Here is a 15,222-nt window from a genome sequence, read left to right as displayed (position 1 = left end):
AGTGCCAGCTCGATTTCTTTGTTGACTATGAGGATAGCGGACGATGGCGAAGTGGCACGGGTCCAGTCTCTTGCCACTATGGCTATACGAGGTGTGCGTCGAGGCCGAGGCGAGCGGTGAGTCTGGCTGCGGTCGCTCTGGTGGACGTTTTGAAGATTCGTAGCTGCCGCGAGACAACATAAATATGGCATGAAGTGCTGTGTGCTGGAAATCATCATTCCAGAGTCGACAAACAGAGTTCCCAAGGGCAGAAAAGTACGCTGTTGACACTCAGCTTGCAAAGTGCTCTGAGCATTATGCATTTCTCTAAGATTCAGAGTCTTCTGGCCGCCGTCATTCTCCTTGGTACTCCACTCACGTCTCTCGCTGCTCCTGCTCCAGACGCTTTGGCTGTCGCAGAACCGGCCGCTCTCGCTCTAGCAGAAACAGCACTCGTCGAGCGCGAAGCTGTCCCACAGGGCTCAAACGACAACGATGACAGCAACAACAATGACGACGATGATGATGACAATAACAACAACAACGGCGGCAATGGTGGTAACAACAACAACAACCAGCGCACCGTGAGCACATGCGCTCCTCGCAATGGCAACAACAATAACAATAACAACAATGCCGGCTACCGTGCTTGCATCAACGTAACCTTCTTCCGCAACAATCGTCGCCAGGTCCGCGTTCAAATCGTTCTTGACGATACTCAACGTGGCGACGGAGGCGTCAGAGGCCAGTACTTCCTCTACTCAGGCGGTCGAGGAAACGGCGGTGGAAACAATGGTGGGAGCAACAACAACAATGGCAGACGAAGCTCCGATGTCTATCGTGCCAATGACCAGAATCGACGCACCAGCAGCACCAGGACTTGGAATGTGGATCGTGACATCCAGTATCTCCAAGTTTCGGGTTGGAGGGCTCGTGATGAGGGGAGGAAGGGTACCAGCGACAGATTAAATAACCCATTCAACTGAGGGGAGTTGCTGTTAGCTGGAATGACGATATGCGAAGACGCAGTGGCGGAGTCTGCTGTTGTTCAAACGCTGCCAGTGAGAGTCGAAGGCGCAAGGTCAGAGAGCCAAATGTAGGAGGAGCGTTGTGGCTTGGTTGCTTTTGCGGCAAGTTGTGCTGCGTCCATTCATTTGAAGAGTGCTTCAATGTCGTTTTACACTCGCTACGAGATCTCGAAAGAAGAACAGATAACTCAGTGCCAGCAATGATACGCTCTGAGTTGACATACCAACCCGCTCCTCACTCTCCTGAGATCTCGTATTGATCATTTCGTAGCCAAGAGTCGTTCTTCATGAGCTGAACTTTTAGTAAATGCACTATACCCGCGAAGAAAGCTCGACCCTTTGCTGTATCACGTAGGATACGTGGGCCGAGTCCGTACAGGCTGCAGGCGTCTCCTCAATAGCTCGAAGGCAACCTCTAGTACACACACTCAATGCGCGGAAGGCATTCCTTGATGTGCCAGCACATCTGATTGAAGAGCCACACGGCTGGCCGCTCAGCGCTCAGCAGCATCTAACCGAGGCCAATGGAGAGAGACATGGAGCAATGCGATGCCCAATTCTGAGAGCTGATTAAACCATACGCCTTGCAGCTTTCCAGCTGGGCTAGTCTGTAAGGATCAAGTGATGCGTGGCGAGGACCCAGGCGAATCCTAGAATCCAGTGTCTGTGCTATAGCGAGTAACTTCCTCTTGCAGCCCTTCGAGGAGATAGTGGTGGTCCACCATAATTCTTCTGCCAATCATGTGGTCGTGGCTGAGTCCGGGGAATCATAGCGTGGCTCCCGTTCCATGTTGCACGACCGCATGGCCAGCATCAAAGAGAGAAGCTTTGGTGGTGATTGTCGGGACACATGGTGCACATGGGCGTGGTCGCGTTACAAGGCGACCAGTGAGATGCTTATTTGACAGGACCGTGCTTATGTCCACGTCGTTTCCAGGCTACTGTTCATGATCTGACAATTCCTCAATCCATACTGGCTTCAAGAAGCTCCTGAGATGAAAGGACTGTCGAGATCCTTTGCTCTTCGTACTGCACACCATTCTGCAATGCGAAATTCTGCGGGAGCACAAACGCAGGTAGCCGAAATGTACCAACCATGGTCTCGTATTCGATGCAGCCGCCCCTCGAAGGAAGCTTGCCCTCAGGCAATGCTTGGGTCAGGGCAATGTGGTACAGTGCAGCCTCTTGTGCAACGACGGCGGCTCTGGATTCCAGTCTATTCAGCTTCGTAACGCCGCGCATAGAGCTGAAAGGCGGTAGGAGAAGCGATAGGACAGCTGCGGCTAGTCCACCACTGAAGCGATATGTCGCATTCCCGGTGCGTTGGAGAGAGGGAAGAAGCATAAATACCAGAGCTGCAGTGTCGAGACCAGATTTCTCCATCATCAACAACACCTCGAGCCCAGAAATCAAACAGCCCGAAAAGCTTTGAAAGCCGTGGAAATCATGCGTCTCAACATCTTCGCTCTCTTGGCACCTCTCCTCAGCACTACGCTGCACGTTGGTCACACGTCGGCTTTGGCCGTTCCCTCGCCAGATATCTCTCTTTCCAAAATCCCCTCCGCCGACCTCGTCGCCCGCGCTGCCTCCAAGACTGGCAAGATCACCGTCGGTGACGGCAAAAAGAAAGGCAAAGTCATCGTCGACATTAAATGGACGTCCAAGCAAAAAGTCTCCATTCGACTCACAGTCCAAAACCCTCAAGACCACGACGTCTACGGAAAGTATCGCGTGTACTTCGCCGACAAAAAGTATAAAGATCTTCGCTTGAATGCCGGACCGGGAGGAAGTACAAGGTATGATCCGAGCGAGAAAGACTTCACGCCGTGGAGCAAGTCGGGGATTGACATCACGGGCGTGCGGGCCTATGCTTGTGATGACAAGGCTTTGGCGAAGGATGATTGTGATCAGAAATTCATTCCGTTCGGGGCCGCGAAGCCCACTTGAGGAGATGTAAAAGAGGCGATCTATTTCGTGTGCGCGAGCTGATCGGAGCCGGGAAAAAAAGAGTGTTGAAGTATTATGGCATTTCTTGGTAGACTCAGCCATGACCTCAGGGTGGAGGATGGTGGCACTTCGCTCTTGTGCGCTGTAGGTCGATATCTCGGTTACTTCTTTGGCTCTCCCGTTTTCCAATAAAAGCTTTCTTGCAGTCACGGACCTTGCTTCCGCACTCAATATCATTGGAGTCTCCTCGAAATAGCAAAGCGACTTCAGCTATCTTCGTCTTCATCTTGGTCAATCCTAAGCATATCGCACATAGACAACAACTTTCCTGCGTCTGGGCGCAAATGACCTTGTACTTCCTGAACAGGGAATCGTGGCCCGCCATGAACGATGTAATCTGAGAGGGCCTCCGCGAAGGCCGTGCCACGGTCACTCCTCATGGAGTAACTGAGATGCCAGTAGCCCTCTGACCATCGTTGCAGATGGTGTGTGAAAGTCCCACGCAGCTCTATGACTTCCAGCGCCGAGAGTTTGCCCGCAATAGACTCGAACAAAGCTTGCCATGTCATCACACCCATGCCAATCAGGTTTGCGAATTTGACCCTTTGTAGCGTTGCGCCGTGGGCAAACAAAAAGCTCGACAGCTTTGTCAAGTCCGCTTGGACTTGAATCAGTGTCAAGCGACGCAGGTGTGGGAAAGTGAGGTCGGCAATTAGGTCTTCGAAATCTACATTGCTAGATCGGAAGCTCTGTAATGGAGGTAGTTCCAGGTGCAAGTGACGGAGACTTGTCAGGTCTAGCTGGTGATTTCTGAACCATTGCCGGAAAGTAGGACCCATTTTGGATGAGTTGGGCTCGCCAGAGAGCTCTTCCGTACTTCGCACCTGAAGATGGAGGTTGCGCACGGTCCTCAGTACCTTTGCCACTGCTGCAATTACTCTGTGGTCCAAGCCGACCTCGTTGAGTGCCATATGACCGATCCCAGCCAGTACCAGTGTATGCAGGCTGAGATTTGCTTTTGCTGCGGCCAAAATTGCCTGCTGAAACGCTACGACGCCTCCCTGGTTTCTCTTGCGGAGAGGATCTTGATTTGGTATACATGCTGCATTCAGATAGGGTTTATGCCGATGCGTGGTTAATTTACGTCCAAGACCTCCCAAGGTCAACCACAAAGACGTAAGATTTGGGCAGGCGTAGAACAGGGTGTACAGTGTGTGTGAAATTGCATCATTAGAGCAAAGGTCCCGCTGGTCGTCAGCCAGGCGGACGTATTGCTGGTAGCGGGATTCCAGTGTGTCCTCTTCTCGCAGGTCGCCAGATAACAAACTCCTAAAGGATTCGAATCCTCGGAAGACCTCTCCACGCCACTGAGCGAAACTGCCGAGGAACTGGACCCGATCTGCTTGAAACCAGCAAGAATGAATATTCTCTGAAAGTACAGAGTGGCAGGCACCTATCTGCTTTGCCATGATCATGCTTTCCTTCGTCAGGTACAGCTTCACTTCCTTGAGAAAGTGATCGGTGGCTGCATGATATAGCGGCTTGCATGTTAGTCTCAGTTTCGGGATATCACTGCTGCGACATTGGAAAGCGATTTCGCTGAGCAACTCTTGTGGTAGCGCCAAAAGCGACATCGTGTCTTGCGGTTGGTGATGTGATGTCGTGCTGCATTCCATTGATGGAGAAGTCAGCGATGGAGTGACAGCATGCGGGCACCCCTGTCGTTCACATGTCACGGCTCGCCTCGGCCCGCCGATCTTGAGCTATGCCGATCTCGCCCTCCCAAGCATTTGGGACATCCAGAACTTGCTCAGCACGACCTCCTAGCTCCATTGTCCTCCCTTTTGCCTGTTACTGCCGCCATCTAGTACTATGGTGCAACGTGGCCGGGGACCGCAGGAAATACCGCCACGATGACACAAGCCGGGCTCAGCGACAGTAGGCTACGTTCCGCTTCAGCCTTCACCTCCGATCTGACACCTCCGTCTCACTATTCTAGTCTCCGCCAGATTCGCAGCCGACCTCCCCATCTCCCTCCTCCACGCCGAACTAGCACGACGACAGGCAGCAGGCGACCGACCAGCTTGCGGCTCCGACAATACCAACCGCGAATACAATTTCCCCTTACACGTCTTCGCCCTCCTCCTCATTCTCGCCCTATCCACGCTCGCCTGTTCGTTTCCTCTGATTGTGCGCTGCTATCCTAAGCTGCCTGTTCCGCACCATGCGCTCTTCATCAGTAGACACTTTGGCACTGGCGTGCTCATCGCGACGGCATTCGTGCATTTACTGCCCACTGCATATACCAACCTGACGAACCCATGTCTACCGCCATTCTGGACAGACACGTATCCGGAGATGCCGGGTCTCATTGCCATGATCAGCGTTTTGGTAGTAGTCGGCGTGGAAATGTTCTTCGCAATGCGCGGCGCTGGACACAGTCACCACGTTGACTTTCAGCAATTGCGAGGCGGTCATGGGCATGAAGGAGAGGCAATATCAGACCGCCCGGCTGGAAGAGGCAGGAGCACGAGTTTCAACAGTTTCCGGCAGGTGCCGTTGGACGACTTGGATAGAGACGAGCAGCCGGAGAGAAGCCCATACATGGATGCTCCTCCCACGCCGCACAGTCCGGCTGGCAGCTCGTTGAATAAGCCGCTGCCGAGGACGCCGAGTCCTGGAAAAGAAGACGACGAGGATGAGGATGACGATTTGGACCTGAATGAGTTGGATCCACATGCGGATGATATGCAGCCTTTGACAAGAAAGACATCAGACTCCGATGACGATGATGACTTTCCACTGAACGGACATGCGAATGGCAGTGGTCGTCCTGGCCCTCATAAGCGCAAAGTCTCCTGGGCAGCACAAGGCGCCGCAAACTCGGACCACCAAGCGCATACACCAGCGGTCCTGCCCACTGCTCAAGAGCAACGCCTCATAGTACAATGCCTCATGCTGGAAGCTGGCATTCTTTTCCATTCTGTCTTCATCGGTCTAGCCGTCTCTGTCTCAACCGGTTCGTCCTTTGTTGTCCTACTGGTGGCTATCAGCTTCCATCAGACATTCGAAGGCCTAGCCCTGGGATCCCGTATCGCATCAATCGGCTCCTTCTCGACTTCTTCCTACAAACCTTGGCTGATGTGTGTCATGTACGGGATCACGACACCAATCGGCCAGGCAATTGGGCTAGGAGTTCAAGGACTATACGATCCTGCATCACAACTGGGACTCCTGATGGTGGGCATCATGAATGCAATCAGTAGTGGGTTGCTGATATATGCTGGACTGGTCCAGCTACTCGCAGAAGATTTCTTAAGTGAGACAAGTTATACGGAGCTGAAAGGCAAAAGGCGATTACAGGCTTGTGCCTCTGTGGTTGCGGGATGCACACTTATGGCTCTGGTGGGCGTTTGGGCATAGCCAGCGTGGCAGTCCACACACAGTAGCGTAAAACCACTTTCCGAAATCCGCCCCAGGCTCCGTATTGAATGCATAGGACCATATGCCCACGTCTCACTGAGTAGGGATCTGGTGAAGGTTCGACGTTGTCTCCAGCTGTTGACAAGTGAGAAGTGAAGCATGCGCTTGTTTGCTTACCAGACTTCAGATTCCAGAAATTCTGGAATCCAGAAGCGCGTTGCGCACATTTAAGAGCGAGTAGTCATCGGAGTTGAACTCAAACAACCACCTCACAAAATGGCTCAGGCGGGCCCCTTACTGGGCAATGGAGTGTACTACGAGATCAGAAACGCTGGTCGGAAAGGCCGAGGGGCGTTCGCCTTGAGAAATATCTCCGCTGGTACGCGCATTCTCATCGACCATCCCCTGTTCGTCATCGAGAAAGACGAGAAGGACATTCGAGTCGATGACATTCTCTCGAAACTGTCCGCGTTGTCGCCTACCGCACGCAGACACTTCGAATCTCTTCCCTTCGCACCACAGTACAACGCGGCCCCGACCGACATGCAACATTACGGGCGCTTCCATCTGAACAACTTCTCGATGCTGGGAACAGCCTGGGGTTGTTTCGTGCACGCTTCGCGCTTCAACAACTCCTGCCTCCCGAACTGCACCATTTCCCAGACCAAGAACGGCGGACTACAGATCTTCGTGGCTAGGAGTGTCTCCCAAGGCGAAGAGTTGACATTTGCATACGCTCAAACCTTGCAGTACATGACCACGGATGAACGACAAGAACTACTACGACACCTTCTTGACGGCTCGGCATGCATTTGTGAGCTCTGCAGCCTTCCTGCCGACCAGCGTGTCCTGAGCGACATGCGAAGGAAAATCATACGGCACCTGGCATTCATTCTCCGAGACGGGACGGATCTTGAAGGCGGTGCACCGGGCCAAGTCACTTCGAGCAGTTTCTGTCCGCACCCGACATTCGAAAACCTCAGCGAGCCTGCCGGCTACTTTGTCGCACTTGCGGAAGCAGAGGGAATTGGTGGACTTTGGGTCTGGAATGTGTATGCCAAAGGTGTCGGTGAGCTCCTCAAACATTTCAGGACTAGAACGAGACAATTACCGGCCTCTGTCTTACGAACGATGGGAACGTGGATGAGAAGAGCCTGCGATATGAAAGCGAAGTTCGTGGGCACCACCGATGTGGCGAGACAGGCAAACGATGACAGGTTCGACTGGTTGACGGGAGCCGTAGGGCTGCTAGAGCGGACTGGAGGACTGCTTGATGCTGTGGGACTCTGAAAGGCAGTAAGGCAGGGTGATGTTTGGTTCGCTGTTGAGTTGGTGCGACGGCCGTCGCGACATTGCCATCAGCCATCTGTCGCTGTGGGTTGCAGCGAGAAATTTCCAACAGTATCATGACTACAGCATTGATGCTACCAGGTCTCAAAAGTCTTGTGCGCAGCAAGTCTCCGAAGGAACCTTTTGGTCAGTGTATTGGGATAGTCTTGGTACTCACTTCATCGGAACGTATCTTCCTTGCGCCCAAGGTATCTCACATGGAAGTTGGCCAGGCTGACACAATATCGAGGACACCAGCTTGATGAGAAGCGCGTTGGCTTCCCGCAGTCATCACCAGCACAGCCAGTCTCAAGCTAAATAACCTCCAAGCACTACTCGCCGGGACTACGATTTGTAGAGCTATGAATTCAATGCCAGTATTGTTGTCATTCACTATCTTGGCAAGGTTCAAGCAAGTGAAGAGTGCTCTCGTCTGCGTTTCTGCGCATCTCACGCCGGCTCTCGATAGCCAGTACCGTGAACAGATCAGCTAATCTGGCAGAACATCGCATAAATGCGGCAGACAAGTGGAGGCCAAGACACGAACCCGCGAGCTTGTCTGCTAGAAGCAAGCGTTTACACTAGCTTTGCAGGCAGATCCTACCTTAGCTCGAGACCTTGCATACACCACATGGCAACCCAGTTCCTTCCACTTCTTCTCCCAAGCTCTCACCTCATGTTGTCAACATGAAGCTAATTACTCCAGCTTCAAGCGGCCCAGCCGCTCTGGTGTCCCTGCTAAGTCTTGTCAACACCGCAACAGCCAGCTATGCCTTCTACGTCGGCAAAGACCTCACCGCTGACGGCAGCGTCATGGTCGGAGGCACAGGCGAAGAAGTCTCATCCCATTGGCTCGAGATTTTCCCAGCAAAGGACCACGAACCGAACTCCACGATCACAGTCGGAGTAACAGAAGATGCAGTCCTACCTGGAGAACTCATCCAAATCCCGCAAGTGGCTCACACATTTCGATATATGTCCATGGAATACAGCGATTTCGAAGGTTTCCCGGCTCCGCTCACGAATGGCGGTCTCAATGAGAAAGGCGTCACTGTCAGAGACGTGTGGGCTGAGACGAGGACTGAGCTCTGGGATATGACTCCAACCCCGCAAAAAGGCTTGCAATATAGTGATCTCGCGCGTGTGGTGCTCGAACGTGCCAGTACTGCGCGAGAGGGTGTCGAAATCATTGGAGACCTCATTGCGAAGTATGGCTATGCGGACTATGGCGGTAACAGCCATCTTATTGCTGATGCTGACGAGGGCTGGGTCGTGTGGGAGTTTGCCGGAGGGCAGAAATTGTGGGCTGCTGAGAGACTTGGGTCCGACGTCGTGAGAGTGTTGTATCCAGGCTATATTGAGGACTTCCCGACTGATTTCCAAACCAACAAATCGGATTACATGGGATCCCCAAACCTGGTGTCATTCGCTGTGGAACAGGGCTGGTGGAATGAGAGTTCATCCGAGCCATTCAATATCTTCAAGGTGTATGGCTTGCAGGGTAATTACACTGCTAGGGATGGCGGTTTCAAGTACATGTCTCAAGCCGCACTTGAAGAGGCGACGCTGGCCATGGTGCCATTGACGGAAATGAAGCTTGTCGAGAGAGTACGGGACTACCGAATCAGCGATGATGAGGCTGGCTATGGACAGGTCGTCAGCTTGAAGCACGGTGTGGATCCAGATCTCCTTCGCATATGGAATGCACCTACTTCGTCGGTAACAGCTCCATTCGTACCTTGGTGGCTGGGTGTGAACAGTGTTCCGCCAGAGTATGGACAGCATCGCTACTTGACGACTGGCGCATCATCCTCCTTCTTGAATCCAGACTTCCAGCTGCAAGAGGCCACGGACTTTGCCGGCAGGACTTTCAAGCAGGCACTTTACTACACCTGCTCTGATCCGGAAGCGTATCTCCCAATCGTGCAAAATGTTCTCCACGGTCTTGAAAACTCTTCTCGAACTGATGTAGAGCTCTACGAGAAGGCCGCCAAATTGCTGATCGATTCCGGGGACCGCGAAGGTGGCAAGAAGATATTGACTTCCTTCTCTCATGCTCGTGCCGCAGATGCTTTGGGCGCTGGCAGGACCCTTGTCGACGCCTTGGGCTCATATGTCAAGTTGACAGGCAAGTTCCGAGGTCCCACTGGCTCCAGTATGAACGATGCTGGCGAAGGTGCAGAAACAGTGAACTGCTTTGTTGGAGTTGATCCCGATCAGCCTGCCTGGATGCAGCCTCAACATCCACTTCGAAGGCGAACAAGGCGCTGAAAACCGGAGCCCCGTTCTGCACGCGGATTCCACCACTCGATTGACGGAGTCACCTCTTCCGTTCCAGCTGCTAGAAATTCTTGCTCTTGCTCTTGAGTCAGGCAAACAACCTGTGATGGTTTAAGTGATATTTGCGGCTCTATAGTGCCATTTTCGCGAGCTCGATTCATAAGGTCTGTGAGCGTCAATCCCTTTCTGTTCTCAATTGCTTCAAGCTCAGTGTATGCATAATGTCCAAGTTCCAAGGGGGTCCACAATGCGCATGGGATCTGGAAGATGGGAGGTTGGGTGAGCTGCATCCTCCTACAGCTTGCTTCTGGGGAGACGTGCCAGACGAGTTTGAAAAGAAGCTTGCAGGCGATATCCATGTAGCCTCTGTGCATAAATTGATATACAGTCTCTGTATGATTGCGTGGAAAAATAAGTGGATTTAGTCGAACCAAAGGATAGCGTGACTCTTCGTAAAGGAGTTGTTCTTCTGGGTTGGATTCGATCACTCTACGTGAGGCTTTGCCTTCCTCCTTGTGTCCGTGAATCTTTCTCCTGGAGGACATCTTTATCCGCCTTCCACGACCAACACAGCACATCTGGGCGTTGCTGCGCTGGCAAGAAGTAGAGAGCTTCATGCAGTCGTGTCGTCTTCTCGATAATGTCTCGTCACAGACAGTAGACACGTTGGGCCAGTAGTAAGTCCTTTGTGGACAAAACCCATAGTATATTCTCAATCAGCTCGGCCGGAAGTTGGCCCATATTTGACTAGATAGCTGTAGATTGACAAAGCGGAAGCGAGCATAACTGCGCAACCTAGCTTCCGGAAGGAGGGCAATGCTCAACATGAGTTCCGAGCTGCGGAGGGGTTGCCAGTGGTGCTGCTGACTCTGACAAGCATACTGTAGTGGAATCCTAGCTTATTGTCAGAACGTTGCAGTCATCGGTGAATCTGGAGGGGCGTATGCCAGTGACACTGGCGCATGAAAATTGACAGCAGGACCTTTGGCAACCCGACAGTTGCAAATAATGTTTGATCACGTTTCGCGTCTTCTCTTCTGACGGCGCAGTGCAGTAAATTTGAGCTCAAGGGGATGAATGTCGCCCTTCCCGCTCCTCTTCGCCGTTGCTCAGCGCGCACAGTGGGCACGATGCCATGACCTGCTGCCATTGCCCCTCTGAATCGTAACGCTCCGGCCGAAGGTCGTCGGACACCGGCACGAATTCAACCAACGGATCTCGGGCGAAGCCATCGCCATCGCGTTGAGGATGGTCCAAGAGGTGCTGTTCTTGTTGCGCGGTAGCGAGGAGAAAGGACTTGATGGTAAGCGTGAACGGCGTCAAAAGACTTTGTCCCGGGCCCTTGGCCGTCATTTCCGACGAAATATCTCCAAGGGTAATACCATTCTCATGCCATATAATATCGAGCCTTGCGAATTGGCGAGCAGGTGGGTGGAGGAGTTGGTGTGCGCGGCAACTGTGATACACCAAGGTGCAGAACACGACCAGCAACGGACTCAGCTCCGCGCTCGCGTGAACTCAATCGCGTCCTCGTCGATATTTTCGTGCCTGCCAACGACCATGTCGGAAGATGGTGAGATGCCGCCGAAGCCCTCGCCGTCCGCGCTGAAGTTCGACCTGCTGGCGAGATGCTCGGTAAGGACGCTGTGCCAGCGATATCCGGGCATGACTGACCCAACCCGTCTCAGACCACGAAAGCGCGAGCAGCGACATTGCACCTCCCACATGGCGCTGTTCAACTTCCGCTGTTCATGCCAGTGGCCACGCAGGCATCGTTGAAAGGTCTGACGCCAAAGCAACTGGAGGAAACGAGTTGCCGACTGTGCCTGAATAACACATACCACCTGTAGGCATCTATTTAATGTCTCCAGTGGATCTATGCTGAGACATTGCAGGGGACTAAAGCCTGGCCAGAAGACACTGGATGCCATTGGCGGCGCGCACAAGTTGCAGTCATGGCCGCACAACATCTTGACAGGTATGCTCTGGACCAATGCCTGAAGGATGCGTATAGCTGACATCGTGACAGATAGCGGCGGGTATGTCTACATGCAACGCACATGCTGGGTCCTGATTACTTACGACATTGCAGCTTCCAGATGGTCTCATTACTGCAGCTTGCTCAGGTGGCTGAAGAAGGAGTGCGCTTTCTTAGCCCTCACGATGGCACGCCTATGTAAGTGCTTCCGCATGGCGAATTACTCTAATAGATGCGCAAGTCCTCTGACCTGCATAGGCTCTTGACTCCAGAGCACTCGATCTCACTCCAGAATTCCATCGGCTCGGACATCATGATGCAACTCGACGACGTGATTGCCACTACCTCCCCAGACCACGCACGGATCAAGGAGGCCATGTACCGATCTGTGCGCTGGCTTGATCGCTGTATTGCAGCACACAAGAAACCTGAAACGCAAAATCTCTTCTGCATCATTCAGGGAGGACTCGATCTGGAACTCCGCAAGGAATGCTGCAAAGAAATGCTCGCCCGAGATACTCCTGGTATTGCCATTGGAGGTCTCAGCGGTGGCGAGGCCAAGACCGAGTTTTGCAAGGTTGTCGACACCTGCACAACGATGTTCCCACCGAACAAGCCACGCTACGTTATGGGAGTTGGCTATCCAGAGGACATTTTAGTGTCTGTCGCACTCGGTGCAGACATGTTTGACTGCGTCTGGCCCACGCGAACAGCCCGCTTTGGCAACGCTATTACCGACCAGGGTGTCTTCAACCTAAGGCATGCTTCCTACGCGAACGACTTTGGCCCCATCGCGAATGGCTGCAAGTGTGTGTGCTGTAGGTCGTCAGATGATGGTGGGCTTGGCATCACAAGAGCCTACATCTATCACACTGCCGCCAAGGAGACTGCAGGCTCGCATCTACTGAGCATGCACAATGTGCATTACATGCTGGATCTGGTTCGCCGAATGCGTGAAGCTATTCTCGAAGATCGCTACCCCGAGTTTCTCAAGAGCTATTTCAACACGTTATATGCTGGTAACAACGAGAAGATTCCCTCATGGGCCGTGGAAGCTCTCAGAGGCGTCGGCGTGGATTTGCTAGAGGGCTGAAGCAAACAAACTCAATTACAAGAGGTAATCGACTCGACTCATACGGTGCCATGGTTTCTGGCTCCTACCGCATCACTCGAAGTCGAAATCAGCCGTGCAACAAGTCATGGTCGGCTCTCCAGGCCCACCTCCTGCGCTCTCGCAAGCTATGGATCTCCTGCAGGCAATCTTCTACGCGTGGCGCGAAACCAACCTGCGCTGGAAGCTTTATTCGTACGAGCCTCGCAAAACAGGTCCTGGACTTGACGTCTCCATGCACAAGGCGGGACAATACTCCAAAGACAGCAACGAAAACGTCTTCGCCAAGTTTCCTGATCTGCAAGGTCTCTCGCTGGCTGGAAAGGCTATCTTGGCATACAATGGCTGTGAAGATCCCCCATGCTTCATGCATAACACCGTCGAAAAAGTATTCGATCGATTACTTGCGGAAAATGTTGTCACAAAAGTCGAAGAGGTACGCGTCTATATCAGGTTGACAAAAAAGTACGTCTTTGAGTTTTACGAGGGTGTGCGCAACGATTGTGGGGAGCCTGATCATACTCTGTATCGCCTAGAGACTCGGAGCGGTGATCAATTCGCTGTGGACTTTTCTGGCGCTCAATATGGCATATTCGACGGACCTATCATTCCTTGGCACGAATACCTGGATTCATATGTTGAAGAGGTGCTGGATATTCTGGATTACGGAGCATGTTTGATGCGACTGTCTAGTGGCAACGAATATGAACATATCTTTGTTCGGGCAAGGGATATGGATGCCGCGATCCAAGACTGGTGCCAGCAGAAGGAAGTAGGGCTTGGTGATGTGGCCATGATGGGTCCTGGTCGCGAATTCAAGATCGCTCAGACAGAGATCTGTCAAGCTTTGACTGAGGGCGTCAGAAATGGCATCAGGAAGCGGACGGCAGGGTTGGGGACAGACATCATGTAAGGGCAAACCAGCTTCCCGGCATCACAGCCTGTCTACGACGACTGGTACAAGACTGCGGACATTGACTACAATCAATATCCCAAGTACAATTCGACAGCTCACAATCATCATCAATTTCGACACAAAGCTCGAATCTCACATCTTGTGCTCCACGCCCTTGAAGCCCCAAGTCTGCCTCCTCTTCACCATCGGCTGTTCCAACCCATGCCCTCGAATCATTCTCGCCTCCTCTTCCTCCTCCGCAGCAGCCCTCACCCTCTCCTCCTGGTCCAGCCCATGCCCTCGGATTCGCCTCGCCTCATCCTCGGCGATTTCCCTCTCCCAATCCTCACCTGATTTCTTCAGTGGGGTTTTCCATACATTCGCACCGCCAGTCTTTGCATTTCCTGTAGCTTCTGCTTTCCCAGTAGTTCTCAAACGTCTTCCGGCAGCTGCTGCATAAAGAGACGAAGGATATTCCCTTTCGGATACAGTTCTCAGAGGCCGAGGTTGATATCTAGGACCCACATCTCTCAGATTCCAGCCGATGCGGCGTGGTGCTGTGGGCGTACCGGGAGCTGCGGTTGTACTTGCGAGTCGAGCTCTGCGATTCCTGATCGCTTCTCTTTCTCGCAGATACTGCAGAGCGCGGGTGTCTCTCGCTGCCGCAGCTTGATCTACGTGTCCTGAAGTTGCATAGCGGTGAACAGCATCTCGGTAGTTTGATCGCTCATGCTGGTGGCGATAGGAACGTCCGCCAACTAGGTTATCAATTGTATTGCGGAATGACATCGAAGTTGGATATGAAGAATCGCCGAAGAGTTCTTGCCTTTCGGCGTCGATGTCTTGTTGCTCTACTGTACCGCGGCTGGGCAGGTACGGGCGGTGCTGTGAGCCTGATTAGCATGATTCTTGTTTTGGCGAAATTTGTCACTTACGCTCTGGTATCGGCGAGACATTGGTGCTGTCAGTACGTGCCAATTCTGATACCGTTCAGGCGCAAATGATGGAACGATACTACTTTTAGGACGATCAGGAAAGTGGAATAGCTCTGTCTTTTGACATAGTGAACTGATCGAATGATGATTCTTTGAGCTTCGACGGATGCGGCGACGCATCCTGGGGAAGCTCTGCACATGGTGTGTGGTTTAATGGAACAAAGAAGCCAGCTGATACCATTCAATAATTGATGTGTCGGTGTTACAGAACAAAGGAACCCCATTCGAACAAGGCATTCAAGCAGCTCGTGAGAAGT

The 15,222-nt window shown here is 52.7% G+C and overlaps 10 protein-coding genes across 10 annotated transcripts; 8 read left to right on the top strand and 2 right to left on the bottom strand.

Moving 5' to 3' along the window:
• Positions 1-296: 296 nt before the first annotated feature.
• Positions 297-965, top strand: CKM354_000675300 (uncharacterized protein; the record flags this gene model as incomplete). Its single annotated transcript, XM_044802081.1, has 1 exon — positions 297-965. One exon carries the CDS (start codon positions 297-299, stop codon positions 963-965), a length of 669 nt encoding a protein of 222 aa, XP_044658016.1.
• Positions 966-2,453: 1,488 nt separating this feature from the next.
• Positions 2,454-2,954, top strand: CKM354_000675200 (uncharacterized protein; the record flags this gene model as incomplete). Its single annotated transcript, XM_044802080.1, has 1 exon — positions 2,454-2,954. The coding sequence occupies one exon, from the start codon at positions 2,454-2,456 to the stop codon at positions 2,952-2,954; it is 501 nt and encodes a 166-aa protein (XP_044658015.1).
• Positions 2,955-3,220: 266 nt separating this feature from the next.
• CKM354_000675100 (uncharacterized protein) lies at positions 3,221-4,588 on the bottom strand (the record flags this gene model as incomplete). The annotated part of the gene is made up of 1 exon (XM_044802079.1): positions 3,221-4,588. The coding sequence occupies one exon, from the start codon at positions 4,586-4,588 to the stop codon at positions 3,221-3,223; it is 1,368 nt and encodes a 455-aa protein (XP_044658014.1).
• A 279-nt stretch (positions 4,589-4,867) lies between these two features.
• Positions 4,868-6,377, top strand: CKM354_000675000 (uncharacterized protein; the record flags this gene model as incomplete). Its single annotated transcript, XM_044802078.1, has 2 exons — positions 4,868-4,892; positions 4,954-6,377. 2 exons carry the CDS (start codon positions 4,868-4,870, stop codon positions 6,375-6,377), a joined length of 1,449 nt encoding a protein of 482 aa, XP_044658013.1.
• Positions 6,378-6,653: 276 nt separating this feature from the next.
• On the top strand, positions 6,654-7,667 carry CKM354_000674900 (uncharacterized protein; the record flags this gene model as incomplete). Its single annotated transcript, XM_044802077.1, has 1 exon — positions 6,654-7,667. One exon carries the CDS (start codon positions 6,654-6,656, stop codon positions 7,665-7,667), a length of 1,014 nt encoding a protein of 337 aa, XP_044658012.1.
• Positions 7,668-8,393: 726 nt separating this feature from the next.
• CKM354_000674800 (uncharacterized protein) lies at positions 8,394-9,977 on the top strand (the record flags this gene model as incomplete). Its single annotated transcript, XM_044802076.1, has 1 exon — positions 8,394-9,977. One exon carries the CDS (start codon positions 8,394-8,396, stop codon positions 9,975-9,977), a length of 1,584 nt encoding a protein of 527 aa, XP_044658011.1.
• A 1,569-nt stretch (positions 9,978-11,546) lies between these two features.
• Positions 11,547-11,987, top strand: CKM354_000674700 (uncharacterized protein; the record flags this gene model as incomplete). Its single annotated transcript, XM_044802075.1, has 3 exons — positions 11,547-11,621; positions 11,675-11,832; positions 11,882-11,987. 3 exons carry the CDS (start codon positions 11,547-11,549, stop codon positions 11,985-11,987), a joined length of 339 nt encoding a protein of 112 aa, XP_044658010.1.
• Positions 11,988-12,085: 98 nt separating this feature from the next.
• Positions 12,086-13,057, top strand: CKM354_000674600 (uncharacterized protein; the record flags this gene model as incomplete). The annotated part of the gene is made up of 2 exons (XM_044802074.1): positions 12,086-12,162; positions 12,223-13,057. 2 exons carry the CDS (start codon positions 12,086-12,088, stop codon positions 13,055-13,057), a joined length of 912 nt encoding a protein of 303 aa, XP_044658009.1.
• A 106-nt stretch (positions 13,058-13,163) lies between these two features.
• CKM354_000674500 (uncharacterized protein) lies at positions 13,164-13,988 on the top strand (the record flags this gene model as incomplete). The annotated part of the gene is made up of 1 exon (XM_044802073.1): positions 13,164-13,988. The coding sequence occupies one exon, from the start codon at positions 13,164-13,166 to the stop codon at positions 13,986-13,988; it is 825 nt and encodes a 274-aa protein (XP_044658008.1).
• Positions 13,989-14,123: 135 nt separating this feature from the next.
• Positions 14,124-14,926, bottom strand: CKM354_000674400 (uncharacterized protein; the record flags this gene model as incomplete). The annotated part of the gene is made up of 2 exons (XM_044802072.1): positions 14,124-14,855; positions 14,906-14,926. The coding sequence occupies 2 exons, from the start codon at positions 14,924-14,926 to the stop codon at positions 14,124-14,126; spliced, it is 753 nt and encodes a 250-aa protein (XP_044658007.1).
• Positions 14,927-15,222: the final 296 nt, after the last annotated feature.

The sequence above is a fragment of the Cercospora kikuchii genome (assembly GCF_019650295.1).
Source record: "Cercospora kikuchii DNA, contig_00004, whole genome shotgun sequence".
In the NCBI taxonomy this organism is placed as follows: domain Eukaryota; kingdom Fungi; phylum Ascomycota; class Dothideomycetes; order Mycosphaerellales; family Mycosphaerellaceae; genus Cercospora; species Cercospora kikuchii.
Note: the sequence above shows the minus strand (reverse complement) of the source record. Positions and strands in the feature narration are given on the sequence as shown.